Consider the following 20,299-nt stretch of genomic DNA (forward strand, 5'->3'; position numbering starts at 1 on the left):
TTCCTAATACCTGACACTGAAAAAGTACTCAAATATTTTTTTATTGAATGAATATCAGTTTATTAAAATCTTGATTTTTTTTCAATGTTTACTTTTTGGGGAAATAGTCTTAATTTTATCACAGATTTAAGAAATAAAAGCTTCTAAGAGTAAGATAAGTAAAGTAACTTCTTTTCTTTTCTTCTTTTTTTGTAGACTACCTGTTAAGGCCCTGAGTCAAGACAACAATTTTTATACCTTTCCTGTGGTTCAGAAACAAGTCCCTGTAGAATCAAAAGCAAAGAAAGGAAACAATCTGACCTTTTGTTTGTTAGATTGACTATATAAGATACTTGACTTCCAGGAACAAAAACACAGAGAAGTAATAAAATTATTTTGGCATCTTTGGACATCTACCATATTGAGAAGCCTGCTTTGTGAAGCTTCCTGAATTGAGATTTGGAAACTTCATTGGTGCTCATTTATAACTTGGACTGTAAGCATGAGTGAATTCTGGTTGTGTTTCAACTGCTGTATTGCAGAACAGCCTCAACCTGTAAGTATGAAGTAATACATGTACAGATTGGGTGGGGTGCTTATTAAACTAATGCTGGTTCTCAAGTTGAGAATTAGGACCCCAGCAGTGATTGCAGGGCAGTTCTAAGGCCTGTCAGTGGAATTCTGAACATCTGGTTAAAGAAAGGAGAAAAAAAAAAAGTAAATGTGTTTTGAGTAAATGCCATGTGTGAGGAACTGTGCTAGACCATTGTATATGATTGAGAAGGTTATGCTCTTCTACCAAGTAGACCAGCTTCTGGAGGAGCCATGAGAGGAAAGGGAGACAATCTGAGATAGAACAGCCAAGTCGGCTTTGGAAATCAGTGGTGGAAGATGTCATAGCTAGGTTGCCTCACATCCTTCTTGATTTATCATCTCATTTTCCTCACAGCAGCTCTCTGAGGAAGATACCATTATCCTTATTTTTCAGTTGAAATAGGTTCAGTTTTTTGCGCAAAGTCATGTGGATAGTAAGTAGTCTTGGCTGACTTCTTCTTGGTACCTGCCCCACTTTTATCCCTTCTAACCTGTGCACATTTTATTACCTCTACGGAAATTCTGCCATCCACGTCCAATTTTCTCTTCATCCTTTAAGATGCCTAGATCTAATGTCAACGCTATGAAATCTTTGCCAGCTTTCCCCTGACTTAGATAATACCTCGTGTATTTCCACCAGCTCTTTTAGTTCATTTTTCTATGGTAGGATGGAACTTCTTGCATAGTAACTTAACTGTTCTATAGTGTTTCCCACCATGTCAGCTGTTTACAGGACTGTAGTGAATTCTTTACCTACTTACTGTTGTGCATTGGCATGCTGGTGGACTTTTTTCCCCCCAGCTTTATTGAGTTATAATTGGTATACCAAAAAATTGCACATAATTAATGTATACAAACTGGTGAGTTTGGACATACATATACACTCATTGCCATCACCACAATTAAGGTAATAATCTTCTAAGGTATCCTCAAAAACAATGCATATTGATTTACAACCTCCCCCTTTTCTAGTCATATTACATACTTTCCCCATATAGTGTTTCCCCACATGGTACTGATGTTTTGTAATGCTCTTTGTCTCTGAAATGTGTTATTTTAATTAGACACCTATGCCCAGTTGTCATGTATTAATACTCTGGTATTTCCACAGTGAGCCAGGTACTGATGAAATAACAGAGAGCAAAACAGACAGTTTCTGCTTCGTGGCTCTCATTCTAGTGGAGGAGATATTTAGTGAATAAATAGGTGTCTGTGATACCAGGTGATGGTAACTGCTCTAAGGAAAAAGAAAGTAGAAAAAAGAGGAGGAGAAATGGGGATATTAAGAGTGTACAGGAAACGCCTCTCTGATGAAGTGATATTTAAGCTAAGGTTAAGGCAGTAAGGCACATGCTTATGTAGAAGGACTTGCGAGTACAAGAGTTCTGGAAGTGCAAGGGTTGTATGTGTACGAGGAATGTCAAAGAGGGCAGAGTGGCTGTGAGCCAGGGCTGCAGTGGTGGGAAATGAGGTCAGAGATAGTTAAGGGCCGGGTCATGTATGGCCTTCCAGGCTGGGGAAAGACTGATTTTTACACTTTGTGAAATAGGAAATCATTGAATGGTTTTGTTCTTTCAAGTGAAGAACATATCCTTTTCCCAGTAGTTTGAATGTTTAATGTTACTGTATGTCCAGATGGAGAGTTAGCACTGCCTGACCAGACTGCATCCTGTAGGCCAGTGAGTTACCTTCTCCTTCCTGTACTCCCAGCCAGTGAGTCCTCCTCAGCAGTCTGCAATCATGTGTGTAGTGTGTTCTGCAATAAGATTCATTTCCTACAGTGACTTTTCTTCATTTTTGTTGTTGTTCTGATGTGCAGTTCTAATCCATAATAGTAGGGGTGTGTGTCTTTAAGTGATGATGTGGTAACTGCCATATAAAAAAAAACAAAGGAAGGGCACTGTGCTCCATATTTTAGAGAGTCTAAGGTTTCTTCGAGGGAAATGGGTGAAGAATTGGAAGGGGATGGAATGGGTCAGTAGACAGGGGTTGCTAGAAAACCTTAGACCTTAGACATGAAAAGCATGAAAGCTGTTACTGCAGCCTGAGAGTATGAACCAACAGTTCTATGAAAGGTGGCTAGAGGAAACTCTAGGTGAAGGCATTCTATAATTTCAGGGGATTTATGTCAAACAAGAGTGTTTGCTCAAGTGTGGTGCATTTCCACCAGTACTATGAGATAAGGACCTGAGATGGCATAGATTCATGTAGAACTTCCTTTTTTAGGAATCACATTTCCAAACACCCTAAATGAGGTATGAGTATGATAGATACGTTGTCATTTTTCCTTTTTCTGGAAACGTAAATGTGCATGCTCTTGATTTGTTTAATTACACAGAAAATCACATTATGTAACCACAATCATCTCAAAACATTTAGTAGATGAATTTATGTAATAGAAATGGAAAATTACACTTATCAGTGGAGAAGTGAAAAATATCCCTACTTTGTAGAAAGGCAGTGTAGAGGACTGATTCAAATGTCTTAACTGTATTGCTAAACCTAGAAATTACCAAGATTATCTTATTCACTGGAACTGCCTGTCCTGCCTCAGGAGTGGCTACTGGATTTCTTCATAGAGACAATAAGCTGCTTATACCTGAGGAGAAAGTTTCAATTTGTATACATGAGCTTGAAGACAAACTAGAAAGGCTCTTGGCATAAGGATTTTGGTGTTCCTACCCTGTTTTGTGCTGATAGCACAGTCGAGAAGTGCTGGTAAGTTAGTGTCCATAGCATTCCGGATGAGTTCAAGCTGGGAGAGGGGGTGAGATGGTAGTAGAAAGCCATTTATCTTCAGAAACTAGAATGCTTTTGTAAGTTTGTAAATGTCAGAGAGGAAATGGTTTTCTTTAATGCTTTTATTAAATTGATCTTTATTCAGTTTAGATTGGAGTTTTTTAAATATATACGTCAAGGTAAAACAAGCTATTTCTTAGCAAGCCATGTGGTGGCTGCCATTTATAGTTATTTAAAAAGTGACATCAGCAAAAATAATAATTCAAAAGTAGACAGTTGTATACCGAACCTCATACACTCAGCTTCAACAATATCAGTTCTTATCTGATGTTGTTCGTCTCAGTGCATCTACTTTGCTCTTTTCTGTATTATTTTGAAGCCAAATTCCAAGCATTATTTCACTTTATACATAAATATGGCAGTATTTATCTCTAAGAGATGATTCATATTTAACATAACCACAATACCATTATCATACCAAAAAAGTACTTTAAAAGTTTGTTTTATATATAAATATATATATAATAAATAGTTATGAAACATAATATGAAGCACATATTACCCAAGTTAAGACATGGAGCATTGCCAACACCCCAGAAGCCCCCTAGTGTTCTTTTCATTTACATCCCTGCTCCAACACCTGGAGGAGCCACTGCCCTGCTGCTTTTTTTATGGTGATCACTTCCTTATTGTGTTTTATGATTTTACCATTTGTATATGCCCTGAGCAGTATAGGTTAATTTACCTGTTTTAACTTTGAGTGGAGTTCCAGTGGATATAATTGTGTTTTCTTCTTTAATTCAATGCTAAATTTATAAGATTAATCCGTATTGAGGCAGGTAACTGAACTTCATTTCCACTTTTCTTGAACGTTTTGTTGTATGACTACACCATGTACATCCATATAGTCCTTTTGAAATTCTGAGTTGTTCACAGTATGGGACTGTTACGAATGATGCTCTTTTGTGCCTTTGTGTATGTGTTGCCCGGTGAACACGTGCTTGAGGTTCTCTACGGTATATACCTAGGAGTGAAATTATTGGTTCTGAAGTCTAAGGACATTAGTTAGCTTTTACCATGCAAGACAACATTGTTTTAAATTTGGTGTTATCAATTTGTGTTCCTACCAGCATGATGTTTTCCGACTCATTTTTTATCAGTCCGAGAGGAAATGTTTAACCCTTGCATTATCTTGCATTTTAATTTAATGAGAGTGAAAAGTAACCTGATTTTTTTAAACTTCTAGGTTGTGAGCTTCAGGACTGTACGCAAATCAGAGATTTCTTGAAATAAAATTCTCCAATTCAGCTCCTCCACACTTTTGTTCATCAGCTCATTCCGTTTGTATTATACCATAAGACGAGTTCTTTGAGAGTACAGAAAAACGCATTTAGATAAATTGAAGTCCATGAAGTTAAAGACATTATACTATAGCAGCTTTCATTCTTGTATTTAGTTTCAAGTATGATGAAGCATTAATCTAATTCAGTGCTTTTTGTTTACTCTGTTTCTAGTAACTATTACAGAAATAAATGCTTTCAGAAGCCACCAGGCATCTATGTCATCCTATACACAAAATATTAGAACTTAATTTAAGAAAAGATGAAAAGTAAAAATAGAAGGTCTAGTATTTTCCTCTCACATTGCAGCAGATCATTTTGAACACCCCCCAGGTGAGCATTTCCCACATTGGAGACCATTGAATACAGAACAAGTCAGAGCATGGAGCTCTAGAGTTGAGAAACAGGATTATCTTATCTTCACTGTGATAAAAATAATTACCACTGGAAAAAAAAAAGGGAAAGAAACGCAGGGAAAATTGTTTTTGATGAACAGGAAGAGAAAGAAACATTGTGGTCAAATAGTTTTTAAAAATATATATTTATATGGCAAATAAGTCCTAATTTTTTTCTATATGCTCATTAGAAAATACTATCTATATCTTCATAAAGAAAATGTTTTTTATTTATGAGGTCATGTTAAGTAGCCAGTGTGAGCTCCTATTAACTGACAGCTTACATGAATCCTGAAACATCTCTTAAAAGAGCTATTGTTTTCAAGTCATCTCACCTACCGCATCTGGGAGATTGTCATGTTTATTTAGAAAACACTTTCTTCATTTACATGTTCTGTTATTTGTGTAAATGATGTGAAAGTCTGCATCTTTTCATAAGGCATTGAATTCTTAAAATGGCTAAAATTAAGGTGCTTCTGAAATACCAATAGCATGAACCTTTGCATTGTTTTGTTTTACGATTCTTGGGTTTTATAAACATAGAAACAGCAAGGATACAGAGGATTAAGCCTTTATTTGTCCAGAGTTAGTGGTTTGGGTCCTGATTCTCACATGGCCTTGGTATATACAAATAGGAGGGAAAGTTAAGGATCTCAATTTTATTATTTTAAAAATCAAAAGGCAAAAGAAAGAAAGGAAATCAGTACCAGGCAGGTAAAGTCTAGTTAATAAACTATTCACGGTTGTAGAAGAATAAAATGTTTATGTAAACTTGATGTAATTTGTGATTAAAGGGCAGTTAGAATTTAGATAATATCTGGGGCCTAATACTATAATAGTATTTTGATAATTATGAAGTCAGTACTATATAGGACATTTTTAGAAGCACTTCAGAATCTGTTCATCTGTGATATAAACACATGATAAAAACCATTCTGTTCTTCCATCTTTCTCTGCCTTAAACATGCTTATAATGGGTAGAACATATTACAGATCAATTTTGGTAGCTCGCATATGCAAGACAGCTTCTAAGAGCTCAGCTCTATCTCCTTTAAGTACTGAGTAAAGGTTGGTCTCTTATCATCTCTGTACATAGTAAAAATTCTTCTAATTTTTTAGATATTTCTAGTGCTCATGTTCCAATTACTTTTGTAGATTGACCTTTCTTTTAGTTCCTTGAAGAGCTACTTTTTATGCTTATACTCCTCTGTTTTAGCAGGTGAGACATCATTTGTTCTTTTTCGTTTTGGTTTGTCATTTGTTAGCTGTTTTCATTTGTGAATTGAAAATAATTTTCATACAATCATAAAATTATAGTCTTAAAGGCATCTAAGCAAACATCTAGTCAGATGCATCACTCACACACAAATTTGGAAACTATTAAGTGAACTAGTAAACTAAGTTAAGCCTAGTGAGTTAATGGCAAAGCCTTGGCATTTTAAAACTAGTTTTCTCTAGTATGTGTTTCAATAAATTTTACCCAAATGGACATGTATACACACATTGGATATGCAATTGAATTATAAGACTCTGCAAAAATACATCACTAGTTTTGATAAGTTATGGTGAAACCAGCAGTGTTTCAACATTTTAAAAGGTTCTTGGGAATTCCCTGGCGGTCCAGTGGTTAGAACTTGGCGCCTTCACTGCTCAGGGAACTAAGATCCTACAAGCTGTGAGGCACAGCCAAATTAAAAAAAAAAAAAAAAAATTCTTGCCAGTAAATGTTAATTATTATCTGCCATTTTTACAGATCTTAGTTTGAATGCTTTCATACATATTAACTTAATGATGCTTTCATACATATTAACTTAATGATATAAGTGCCTGCCATTCTAACACACACACACACACCCATCACTCTGTTTTTTGTGGTTTTGATTTTGTTTTATTTGTTCTTGGAGTGTCTACCTGAGTGTCTACCTGAGTGTCTACCTGAGTAGCAGTTGGGTGATGTCCTCACTGGAGTCTTAACATGCACAAATCCTTCTGCATGTCTCCGTTATGCACATATGCATGGATTCAAAAATCATTAAGATACTGGAAATAGTATTAGCTGTCAGTCATGCATATAGGATAAACAGAATCTTCCATACATTAAATAAAGGAGTTACTAGATGTCATTTCTCACTGACCTTAAGAACAGATAAAGTATGTATAGCTGATTCACTTTGTTATAAAGCAGAAACTAGCACACCATTGTAAAGCAATTATACTCCAATAAAGATGTTAAAAAAAATAGCAGATATAGTTACTAAGAAACATAAGACAAGTGTGCTTTCAGTAGTGCTTAGCTGTCAGAAATTGATCTCATTTTTATGAGCCCCAAAGTTATGGGTAGTTATGAAAAACCAAACAAGTTTTTCCCTTTTTTCTACCCTCTTCATAGGAGATCTGGTTTTCTATGAGCTTAAGAGTTGTTCAAATAAGGGTTTGAATTGCAATCCCAATGCTTATTTACTGTGTGACCTTGAGCAGATAGGAATACTGTGTGACCTCTGCAAATAGGAATAATGACACCTATCTAATAGTCTTAAATATATTAAAGTAGATAATAAAGTATATTAAATAAGGTAATTTATGTTAAGCGCTTAGCATAGTGCCTGGCATGCAGTAAGCGCTCTTATGAATGTTTAGTTGACAAATTGCAGTTTCCTCTCATTTTATTTTATTTATTTATTTTTTGCGGTACGCGGGCCTCTCAGGGCTGTGGCCTCTTCCGCTGCGGAGCACAGGCTCCAGACGCGCAGGCTCAGTGGCCATGGCTCACGGGCCCAGCTGCTCCACGGCATGTGGGATCTTCCTGGACCGGGGCACAAACCCGTGTCCCCTGCATCGGCAGGCGGACTCCCAACCACTGCGCCACCAGGGAAGCCCTCCTCTCATTTTAAATAATGGTTGATTTTATTTTGTTTTGTTGTGTTTTAAATCTCTGTTGGTTATTTTCAAGCACATTCTATTTGAAATGAACTGGACCTTTAAAGCTTGAAAAATTGGTCTCTTACCAGAAGTATTTTGGTTTGGTTTGGTTTTCAATTACCAGGAAGAGAGATCCAGGTGTGTAACATAGAGAGGATGTTGGACTGAACACACACGTACAGTCTCCTCTCTCCTGAAACCCCACTTTGCATGACATTAAAGGAGTTTAAAAAACAAAAAGGGGTAAAACCCACAAAGGAAAAGAATGCAGACAAAACATAAGCATGGATGAAAGATAATAAAACACAGATGATAGATTTGGAATTTGCAGAACATAGCCACACCCAGTTGCCTGCACAGGGGGATACTGACCAGAAGCAAACCAGAGTCTTAACTGCCTTGCTCTTGGAAGGCCTGCAACTAGGCTTGAACTGCTCAGGCTGGCCTGCAGCAGATCGTTCTTTAGATAACTGACCGGCTCTGCAGAGACCTGGTGATTTCTGTGGTTGTGGGCTCCCCAAGGAAAAAGCCAGTTTCACCATCTTCTCACCTGTCCTTGAACCCACCATTCAGCATGCCTGACCCATGTGTACTAAGCCTCATTTGGACGGTCGGTGATCATCAGGCATGAGGAAAGTTAAAAGAAATTAACCGAATGAAAGAACTCAGAGGAAATAGATGATACAGGGAATAGAAAAGAACTAAAATAAAGCAATAAAAACTGTGAATATTCCTCAGATGATTAGGATATTGGACCCATTAAATAAGAACAGTGTGCCTACACAGGAATGGGGACAGAAAGAACAAATTGAGAAGAAATAGTGTTTGGAAATGATATAGCTGAGATAAAGAGGTCCAGTGGAAGGGCTGGAAGATAAAGGAATCTGTAAACAAAATAAAACAAAGAAATAGAGAGTAAAAACAAAGTAAAACAAAGAGAGATGGAAAGTAGAAGGGAAAAGCTAAGAAAATTAGATGATCAATCCTGAAGGTTCAAAATCTGCCTAATTAGTTTCACAAAGTAGAAGAAAGGGGCATTGGAGGAGAATAAATTATCAAAGTGTTTGCCAAAAAGTTTGGGGGTTTTGTAACATCTTGCAGAAAAACCCAAACAAACTTTTTGGACAACCCAATAATAATACAAGAACATTTCCCTGAACTAAAAAACAGTGTAAGTGTTTTGGTTGAAGGCCAGTTGAATGAAAAATACCCATTCCATTTAGTGACATTTCAGACTATATGGATTAGTTGTTTAGCTGTTTAACCAGTTGTACTGCAAGAAATTTGTGGATGGTATTGCAACAATTAATGTTAGTTTCATAGGAAGTTAAGCAAACAAAAAGCAGTTCAACACAAACATAGTACAAGAAAAATTAATTGTAGAACATTGCTTGGCTTGATTGTGAACAATATTTACAAAAAGTTAATATAAGCATTTGATTTTTCTCTATTTTACGTATTAAGTGTTTGGGGGAATTACATAACTTTTTTTGAAACACAAAGGTATTTATTTTAGAATAACTGTATATATGGTGGTGTAAAGGAAAGACAGTGGACAAGGGAGACTCCCAGACCTGCTTTAGTTAGCTGTGGAATCTTGGCAAGTAATATGCTTTCCCTAGGTACATTAGTGTCCTGTGGCTGTCAGTGACAGATTATCCAAGTTTAGTGGCTTAAACAACACAAATTTATTGTCTTTAGTTCCAGAGGTGAGAAGTCCAATTTAGGTCTCACTGCAATAATATCAGTGGTAGACCATTGTATTATACCACATTTTCTATGTTCAGTATACAGTGATTTCCTGAAGTTAGCTCTACTATACACACACATATGCATGTATATACAGGGTACAGAAACAATCTCAAGTGGCCCTGTGGTAGCAGAAATCTCTAGTGTAAAGGGTTTAACATGCAAAAGCATTGAAAAATATATCATTAGTACTTAGAGAAGCTATTTCAGGTTGTTAGTTTTAAGCCTATTTTGTATTTCAGTTTTCATACTTGCAATGTGTGACTTAAACAAGATACTAACCTTAAATAGAAAGAGAAAAGGGAATCCCTATGTTCGCTTCAGGTTTCTCACTGAGAGAGGAGAACGTCTAGTTCCTTCAGTTTTGCATTTAGCAATTTTGCCCTTGAAAAGATCACTATAAACTTGCTTAGAGATTCCTTATAAAAAACAAATGTTGGGGCCTCCTGTGAACTTCTCATCTGTTACCAACTTTGAAACTTATACTAAGTGGGAAAAGGCTACTTACCTACTAAACTCTAAAGGGCAAAGTAAAGACAGTACTGCACTTAGGATTGAATTTTAAGTGTGTTACCAGCAACCCACCTATTTATAAATATTTCCAGTATGAAATGCCTTGCCTTTCTGTACTTTGACTTAGATCGAAGTCCCTGCTTGTAACTCTACTTGGGTGTTTGGATTTCTCTGTGGTGATGTGGCTCTCGTCTTTTATAGAATTGCCTCCTTATATAAGCCTTTTAACCTGAGGGCCACTGCTGGCATTCCAGTGAGTGCACCACACTCTAGAAACCAGAGAAGTAGAATTATCACTTATTGTTCCCAGAGTGTATCTTCATACAGTACAAGTTGGCATACTGAAAACGTTTATTATTTTCTGAAGTTTGACCTAAATATGAGAATTTGGAATCCAAAGTAAGCTACTCAGTTATTGAAGGGCAGATTTTTTTTCCTTAATCTTTGCAGTCTGCTCCTTGTTTCTCTTCCATTTGTCTTACTAATCAAAGATTAATATTAATCTTGACATATTAATCATCGATTTTTAGTTAAGATCTTAGAAACCAGACTGCCATAGGTCGTATTATCAGCTCATATTACTACCCATGGGAAAGCTGGATCTGGCTTCTTAAACATCTGTATCCAGGACCTGGGACACTGTTAAGATTCTCAACTCTGTCTCTTTCTTGATTCTTTGCACTTTCTGACTAGAGATGGGTGTTTTTTCCATGATTGCCCTCAGCTCCAGGTTCATCATCTCAGTTTAACCACCATGAGGAAGAAAGGACATCTCCCTTAGTCCTTCCCAGGGAAGGATTCTGGGCCCAGTTTGTGTCATGTGCACACCCCGTGGTCAGGGTTGTCGACTACTGTGGTTGGCAACCTATCAAAATCATATGGTTGGGGTCAGGAAGCGATGATTTCCCAAAAGGAAAGGAAGTGGGTTGCTACTTCTAGAACAAAGTATGTAGAAAGAAGTGGTGTATGTCCACAATAAAGATTTATGCCTATTTATACAGAAGGATAGAAATAAAATGTCACTTAGCCTGAATATCTATTAACTACTCTGGTAAAAATGTTATATAAAGCTGCTTCAAATCCTTTAAGAACAATTTAAAAAGATTACTTGTTGTCGGTCTAGAATATCCTAAGCTACTGTTTAGGTGTTAAAAAAAAAAAGTTAATCCAAATCAGTAAAAATAAATTGAAAACTAAGGATATGTGAATTACACAAACAGCTTTACCTTTTGGGAAATGATAAGTTTTGAATGTCAGAAACTTGAATCTCTTTAGCAAATGCTGAAGTAAGCATTGATAGAATAACCAAAGTGAAAAAAATGAAAGGAGGCTAAAGACTTAATGCTAGTTATATACACCTTTAGCAGAATTCCAGTGAAGCTAGAGTCTATAAGCAGTTAGCTTCAGTTATCTTTTGACTTGTGCCATAGTAAGTAAACTTTGTATAAAGATAGTGAGCAAAAGGTAGAGGCCTCTGTATTATGCAGTTTATTCATATGGTTTTCATCCTACCCCCAAATTATAAGTGCTATGTATCATTTTGAGCACTGTATCATAACTCATTAAATATTAACAGGTCATAAAATCCTCTGAATCATTTTTGTATAAAGTCATGGTAATATCTTTTTCCCACAGTTACCTTATTATGTGTAATGGTTTTTTTTTAAGTTTTGTTGCTCTATTAATGTTTTGCTTACTATTTGTAGAGTATAAGATAATGTAATTTATATAATATTACCTCCAAAGTTGGTCAGACTCAGCAGTAAAGGAGTTCATGGACACAGATAGGAGATAGTGAATTTAGTAGCTCAAATCATCACTGATAATCTGTAAATAGATATATGACCTCTTTGTAATCATCCTGGTATGCTTAGGATTTATCCAATCATTATTGGAATAAAACCATGACTCACACTTGTGATTTGTTATATTGAATAGAAATCTTGGTAGAGCCCAGAGGTAAGGAATGAAAATGGTGAGAAGTAGATCATATGAGGGAATGGTGGACCTGAAATTTATTTCACTACCTCCATTCTATAAGTAGGAGTAGGTTTTCCCTCCCACCTCAGTTTTATTGAGATATAATTAACATATAGCATTGTGTTAGTTTAAGGAGTACAACGTAATGATCTGATAAATGAATATACTGTGAAATGCTTACCACAGTAAGTTAGTTAACTTATCACCTCATATGATTAAACAATTTTTTTCTTCTCATGACAACTTTTAAGATTTACTCTTGGCAATAATCAAATATACACGACAGTATTGCTAACTGTAGTCACCGTGCTGTACCTTATATCCCCAGAACTTACTTATCTTATAATTGGAAGTATGTACCTTTTGATCCCCTTTACCCATTTCTACCACCTTCACCCCCTATGCCTCACCCCCTGCCTCTGGCTGCCACTAGTCTGTTCTCTGTTTCTGTGAGTTAAGTTTTTTCAGATTTCAGATAAAAGTGAGATGGTATAGTATTTATTTTTTCTTTCTAACTTATTTCACTTAGCATAATGCCCTCCACGTTCATCAGTGTTGTCACGGATGGCAGTATTTCCATCTTTTTTTTATGGCTGAATAAAATTCCATTGTGTGTATATAGATACACACATATCTATCCGTATATGCATATAGCTGTCTATATATACTTATGTGGACACACACATCACATTTTCATTATTCAGCCATTGATGGACACTTAGGTGGTTTCCATGTCTTGGCTATCGTAAATGTGCTGCAAGAACAGGAAGATGCATGTTTCTCTGAGATAGCAATTTCATTTCCTTCGACTGTATACCCAGAAGAGGAATTGCTAGATCATAAGGTAGTTCTGTTTTTAATTTTTTGAGGGACCTCTGTACTGTTTTTCATAACAACTGCACCAATTTATATTCCCACCAGCAGTGCACAAGGGTTTCTTTTTCTCCACAGTTCTCACCAACATTTGCTATCTTTTGTCTTTTTGATAATAGCCATTCTAACAGGTCTGAGGTGGTATCTCATTTTGGTTTTGTTTTACATTTCTCTGCTAATTAGTGATATCGAGTATCTTTTCATGTACTTGTTGGTCATCCGTATGTCATCTTTGGGAAAATATTCAGTTGTGCCCATTTTTAACTGGGTTGGTTTTGTTTTTGCTTTTAACTGCTGAGTTGTACAAGTTCTTTATATATTTTGGACATTAACTCCTTATCACATATATTATTTGCAAATATTTTCTCCCATTCTGTAGCTGTAGGTTGCCTTTTCACTGCATTAGTTTTCTTTGCTGTGCAAAAAATTTTAATTTCATGTAGTCCGACTTACTGATTTTTGCTGTGCCTTTGCTTTTGGTATCAAATCCAAAAAAGCATTGCGAAGAGTGATATCAAGGAGCTTATCCCTGTGTTTTCTTCTAGAGTTTTATGGCTTCAAGTCTTGCATTCAAGTCTTTAATCCATTTTGAATTGATTTTGGGGTATGGTGTAAGATTTTGGTCCAGTTGCATTCTTTTGCATGTGGCTATTCAGTTTTCCCAACACCATTTATTGAAGAGACTATCTTTTCCATTGTTCCGTTCCACCATTCAGTTTCATTCTTGAATTTCAATTTGCTTATTAGTTCTAACAGTTTTTTGGTGGAGTCTTTAGGATTTTCTATATGTAGTATCATGTCATCTGCAAATAAAGACCATTTTACTTTTTCCTTTCCAGTTTGGATGCCTTTTTTTTTTTTTTTTTCTTGCCTGATTGCTCTGTCTAGGATTTTCAATATATGGAAAAAAAGTGGTGAGAGTGGCCATGTTTGTCTTGTTTCTGATCTTGTTTCTGAGGAAAAGCTTTCAGCTTATCACCATTGAGTTCATGTTAGCTGTGGACTTGTTACATACAGGCATACCTTGGAGATATTGTGGATCAAGTTACAGACCACCACACTAAAGCAAATATTGCAGTAGAGAGTCAAGTGAATTTTATGGTTTCCCAATATATATAAAAGTTATATTAATATTATACTGTAGTCTGTTAAGTGTGCGATAGCATTATTTCTAAGGAAAACTATGTATCTTAATTAAAAAATGATTTACTGATAAAAAATGCTAACCATCATTTGAGCCTTCAGCAAGTCATGATGTTTTTGCAATAGTCATATCAAAGATCACCATAACAAGTATGATAATAGTGAAAAAAATGAAATATTGTGAGAATTACCAAAATATGATACAGAAACACAAAGTGAGCAAATATTGTTGGCAAAATGGTGCCAATGGATTTGCTCAATGCACAGTTGCCACAAACCTTCAATTTGTAAAAAAACGCAGTATCTGTGGGGTACAATAAAGCAAAGTGCAATGAAATGAGACATATCTGTGCAGTCTTTTTTATGTTGAGGTATGATCTCCCTATACCCACTTTATTGAGGATGTTGAATTTTGCCAAATGCTTTTTCTGCTTCTTTGAGATCATGTGACTTTTATCCTTCATTTTGTTAATGTGGTATACCATCCTTCTATCTCTGTAATAAATCCCACTTGATCATGGTGTATGATCCTTTCATTGTGCTGTTGAATTCAATTTCTTTAGATTTTCTTGAGAATTTTTGCATCTTTGTTCATCAGGATTATTGGCCTGTAATTTCTTTACTGACCTTGTATGGTTCTGGTATTAGGGTTATGCTGGCCTCATAAAATGAATTTGGAAGTGTAGTCTTTGATTGTTTTGGAAGAATGTGAGAAGGATTGGTATTGATTCTTCTTAAATGTTTGGTAGAATTCACCAGTGAAGCCATGTGGTCCTATAGTTTGTTGAGAGGTTTTTGATCACTGATTCAGTCTCCTTACTTGTTATTGGTCTGTTTAGATTTTCTATTTCTTCATGGTTTAGTCTTGGTAGGTTTGTATGTTCCTAGGAAGTTATCTGTTTCTTCTAGGTTGTCCAGTTTTTTGGCATGTAATTGTTCATAGTAGTCTTTATGATTCTTTGTATTTCTGTAGTATCAGTTGTAATGTCTCCTCTTTTCTAATTTAATTTGAATTCTCTTTTTTTTGTAAGTCTAAAGGTTTTTCTATTTTATCTTTTAAAAAAGTAGTTCTCTGTTTTGTTAATCTTTTCTGTTGTCTTTTAGTTTGTTTTTCATTTATTTACACTTGGATCTTTGTTATTTTCTTCCTTCTACTAACTTTGGGTTTAGTTCGCTCTTTTTCTAAATTCCTTGAGGTAAAAAGTTACATTATTTATTTGAGCTCTTTGTTGTTGTTAACATAGTTGGTTATTGCTATGAACTTCCCTGTTAGTACTGCCTTTGCTGCATCCCATAAGAATGGTATGTAATATATCTATTTTTACTTTTCTCAAAATGTTTTTTGATTTCCCTTGTAATTTCTTCTGTTACCTATTGGTTATTTAGTAGTATGTTTTTAAAGTGGGTTTTCCACTTTTTTTCTTGTAATTGATTTCTCATTTCATACTATTGTGGTCAGAAAAGATGCTTGATATGACCTCAGTCTTTTTAAATTTATTAAGACTTAAACTGTAGCTTAACATATGATCTGTCCTCCATTTTATTAAGGTCTATTTTTGGAGTTTTATTTTGTTCTTTTGTTTGGAACATGTTCCTCTGTTTCTTCATTTTCCTGGGCTCTCTGTGCTGGTTTCTGTGCATTATATAAAACAGCCACCTCTGCCAGGTGTGACATACTGGTCATGTGTAGGAGTTGAACCTTATCATTCAGCCTGGCCCAAGGTCTTGGTTGTCTCTCAAACCTTGTGATTGTCCAAAGCCACCTCTTTGTCATTGAGGGTGTGCCTAAACCTTTCAGTGTCCAAAGGGGGAGGATCTCAGTTAGTACCTAGATGCAGGCTGACTGGAAGTCAGACCCTCAGGCAGCATCTTTCAAACTATGCAAGTAGACCCCTTTCACGGAAATTCTGGGAGCTAGGTATTTATGTCTGTTCCCTCTGCACTGAGCCTTTGGGGGGATAGCTAGTTAAGAACTGGTTGATTATTTTTGTGCTGTGGGACCTGTGACCTGAAGCCCTGCTGGCCACCAAAGCCAGGCAATCAAAAAGTGTCACCCCTGGGAGGCAGCTGCAAAAGCAGTACTCTGGGTAACCTGGAATGGGCAAGAGGAAAAACGTGGAGATGGTGCCCAGTGGCCTCCTTTCTGGGCAGTATCTTAGTCTATCTCTGTGTGCTAAATTAGAAGCTTGACCCTCAGGTAGTAGCTTTTAAAATATGCAAATAGACCTCTTCCAGGGAAAGACTAGGGGAGATAGGCATGTCTGACTACTGTCTGTGCACCGAGCTCTGGGGTGATAGCTGGTTGAGAAGTATTTCTTTGTTTGCTACAGTGAATAGGCTCTTCTTTTTGATGAAAACTATTGATTAAAAAACATTCTTTGGTGGCTTGGTTTTGTTGAGTTGTTTGTTCTTAATGAGAAAAACCATTCAGCCTAATGGCTCTCTAAATAATTTAAAAACACACACAAAAATTGTAAAATATTATTCAGGGAGTTCAAGAGATTAACAAATGTGAATATAAGGTAGGAATGTGAGCAATAGTCAAGAGATTCCAAGTGAGAGTTTGCCAGAGTTTCTTGGATTTGAAGGGAATATTAAAACATCACACACTGCTTTTCAAGGTATTATCAAATGCGTTCCTGTATTTAAAGTGATTGGAAATATGCCTGGCATGTAGTAAGACTCTTAAGAATTACCCATTGTTTTAAAATATTTAGCTGTAAATCTTCAGCACCAGTGTTTCTAAACCATTGAGCTGGTGTCCTGTTAGCCATGAACGTTCCTGGACCTGCCCCAAACCTGGTGGATTTGAAATTCTGCAAGGTCAGCAGCCTGTGTTCTAACAAACCCCTGCAGTGATTCTGATATACAGTAAAGCTTGCTCTTGAGGTGTCACCCCGTATAAAAGCTAGAACAGTGATGACAGTAGAACTACTCTATGGTAGATAGCATTACTGTAAAGCAGAAAAATAAAACAGGTGAGTAATTTTTTTTTTTTGCAGAACTATGAAATCCATTAGAATTGACATCATATATATATATATATTTTTCTTTTTTTTTTTACATCTTCATATGTAATAGGTCCTTGAGAAATATTTGGTCATAATATTGGATAAGACAAACAGTTTTTAGAGAACTGAGCTGACATTGTTTCTTTAAAATCCTTTTATTCATTCAGCAGCCATTAATTTTCCAATGTATCAGGCACAGCTGTGGTCATAGAAGAACTCTTAGCACGGTAGGAAAATCAAACTGTGGGCAGATAAATTGTAATACAGTATTTTTAAGTATTATAATTGAAATAATGAGCCTTGTACTCTAAATACTTAAACCAAGGAATACCCAGCAGCCTCAACTCAGAAGGTTATGTTTGAGCTGAGTCTTAAGGGATGAATAGGCAGTGCCACGTGGGAATGGGTTTGGGTGAGGGCATTTCACGTAGTTTGTTGACATTGCAGCCGTAACTATTGCTTTCATTTTTGTGTAAGACTCACTAGGAAAATCCTTTTCCTTTACTATAAAAAAAAATCAAATCTATTTTTATGTTATTTTAGCTTTTGTTAGTCATTTTTTCCCCACTGTTGTATGAACTGGATGGATAATAGGATGCAATTTGAAAGCAGCTCATGTATTTAGGGGAACACTGTCAGTAGAATAGTATAAAAAGTTACTGTTTTTTTAAGAAATGCCCAGTGCCTAGTTATACTCTCAATATTTCAAAAAGTTAGCTTATTTCAGAGGCTCCCAAACTTCTGTGTTTGTTGCCCTTAACACATCAGTAATTTTTTTCATGGTGTTCCCAGGCCAAGAGAAATGCTTTATGGATTTATTTATTAACTAGTTTGGTCTAAACAACTTAGTACTTATGTTCTAAAAACTGAGTCACCATTTGAAAAAATAATACACATATATAGAAAGAAAAACTAAATTTTTATTTCTTTCCCAAATAACCTTGATTACCTATGGGATATGTGTGCCTATTAGGCTTTACACAACTCCTCAAACTGTAGGATCAGACTGAACACCACCAGCCTCTTTTCCAGTTCTATACTGACTTTTGTACAATACTTGGGCTTTTTACACAGCAGGCACTGAAAAACTGTGCTTTGCAAAGATGTGTTGTTGAAAAGAGTGTGTTCTCTAAGATTGAAATTTTGAATTATCTTGAGTTAGTTCACACAGTATTGTACGTATGTTTGTTACCGACCAGGGTTCTTGGCCTTCTTAATCAATGGAAGTTGACCAGAAGCCAGACAAGAAATTCAGGCAAGGCTTTATTGGAACCCCTGCTATAGTGGGGAGGTGAGGGGGAACAAACAACAGTTACCCTTGCTTGCTCACTCCCTGAGGCAGGGCAAGTTTGTTCCTTATATGGGATGAAGGTAGGAGTCGGGCTGGAGGGCCGGCTTAGGTGGTTTGCCCACCCCTTTGTGGTGGTGTGTGCAGGGGGCATGTGCAGTGCCCTGCTTTTGCTCCTGACCCCCTGCTTTTTTATAAATTAATTAACTTATGTATGTATGTGTGGCTGCATTGGGTCTGTGTTTCTGCACACGGGCTTTCTCTAGTTGTGGCGAGTGGGGGCTACTATTCACTGCAGTGCGTGGGCTTCTCATCGTGGTGGCCTCTCCCGTTGCAGAGCATGGGCTCCAGGCGAGTGGGCCTCAGCAGTCGTGGCTCATGGGCTCTAGAGCGCAGGCTCAGGAATTGTGGCGCACGGGCTTAGTTGCTCCGTGGCATGTGGGATCTTCCTGGACCGGGGATCAAACCTGTGTCCCCTGCATTGGCAGGCTGTGCCACCAGGGAAGTCCTGACCCCCTGCTTTTGCTCTGGGCTCTTCGAAAGTGGTGGCATTTGGGTGTTTTGGTCTCTTTTTATCTTCTGTTCGGAATTTGCCCCAACTGGGCATGCAGGCAGTTATTTTTAGTCTCCTACAGTTTCTTTGTATTCTGTTGCTCGAGGAGAGGTGTGTCCAGGTGCAAGCACTGCAGCAAAGGGGCCCAGGTCCCAGGCTGCTTCATGTTGAGTATCATTGTGTTTCCCTCAAATTGAAAATACCACATGGGGTCCCTTGATGTTTGCCAGCTACTTGACACAGTCTGGGAATCGTGGGTTTATTTGATATATTCATAGGTAGGGGATGTGGTTATACTCTCTCAGCTTTCTCTCTCCAGGTCGCAGAGTTAAGTCAGTAGTATATCACTCTCTTTCAACCTTTCAAATATTTAGTCCACATTGGCATAAGTGATTGCTATCTTGTAGCCCGAAAGCCCTAGCTTTTTTCCCCTGCTCCAGATGGCAGACCATTTTGTTCTTTATTTACATTTTATCTCCATTTCTAGAAGGACCTGAGGTTGTTCCACCTGTGCTTTTACCTTAGGCCTCCTGTTACCCTCTGGGATCTGGCCTTAAATTGCTCCTCGGTGGCATGTGTTTGCACACGAAGCTGCCCAGAGAAAGTCTTAGAGGAAGTTTCAACTTTTAAGTGATTGAGTAATCACTGTTTTCCTAGAAGCTATATTTGATCAATATTGTAGAAATGTGAGGGAGATGGAACATTTATATTGCTACAAAAAATGTTTAAAACGTTAAGCCTTAAAAACAATGTGATTGTAATGTTTATATATTCATAAATGCATTCATTTAAAAAACGTGTGTTGATGAATTGCTTTGTGCTCTGTATGGCGCTGGTCCTTGTGAGCTAACATTTTATATGCCCTCTCCATATAGGAGCACATGTGCCATCCAGTGGACAGTTTCAGTTTGGTGCGAGATGTAAATTTTACTTTGGTGGAGGTGAACACAAGGTTCTCTGGGAGCAGAGAGGAGCATCTAACCTCAGAGCAGAGGGTATGAGGCCTGAGTTAGTCAAGGAGCAGTAGGAAGGATCCTTTCAGGTCAAGGGCAGAGAAGTGAGAGAGAGCGAGATCATAGCATATTTAGGGAATTTCAAGTAGCAGATGAAAGCTTAGAATGCAAGAAAGTATTAAAAGAGGAGGCTAGGGCTTCCCTGGTGGCACAGTGGTTGAGAGTCCGGCTGCCGATGCAGGGGACACGGGTTTGTGCCCCGGTCCGGGA

The 20,299-nt window shown here is 37.0% G+C and overlaps 1 protein-coding gene across 5 annotated transcripts in view; it reads left to right on the top strand.

Moving 5' to 3' along the window:
* CDC42SE2 (CDC42 small effector 2) overlaps positions 1-20,299 on the top strand; it is a 111,915-nt gene that overhangs the window by 65,470 nt on the left and 26,146 nt on the right. For all 5 annotated transcript variants that reach the window (XM_082651799.1, XM_082651800.1, XM_082651802.1 and 2 more), the window contains one exon: positions 196-535. In XM_082651799.1, coding sequence (XP_082507925.1) covers positions 482-535 — 54 coding nt within the window. In that variant the 5' untranslated portion in view covers positions 196-481. The remainder of the gene's footprint in view (positions 1-195; positions 536-20,299) is intronic.

The sequence above is a fragment of the Grampus griseus genome, assembly GCF_964374135.1.
Source record: "Grampus griseus genome assembly, chromosome: 3".
NCBI classification, from domain to species: domain Eukaryota; kingdom Metazoa; phylum Chordata; class Mammalia; order Artiodactyla; family Delphinidae; genus Grampus; species Grampus griseus.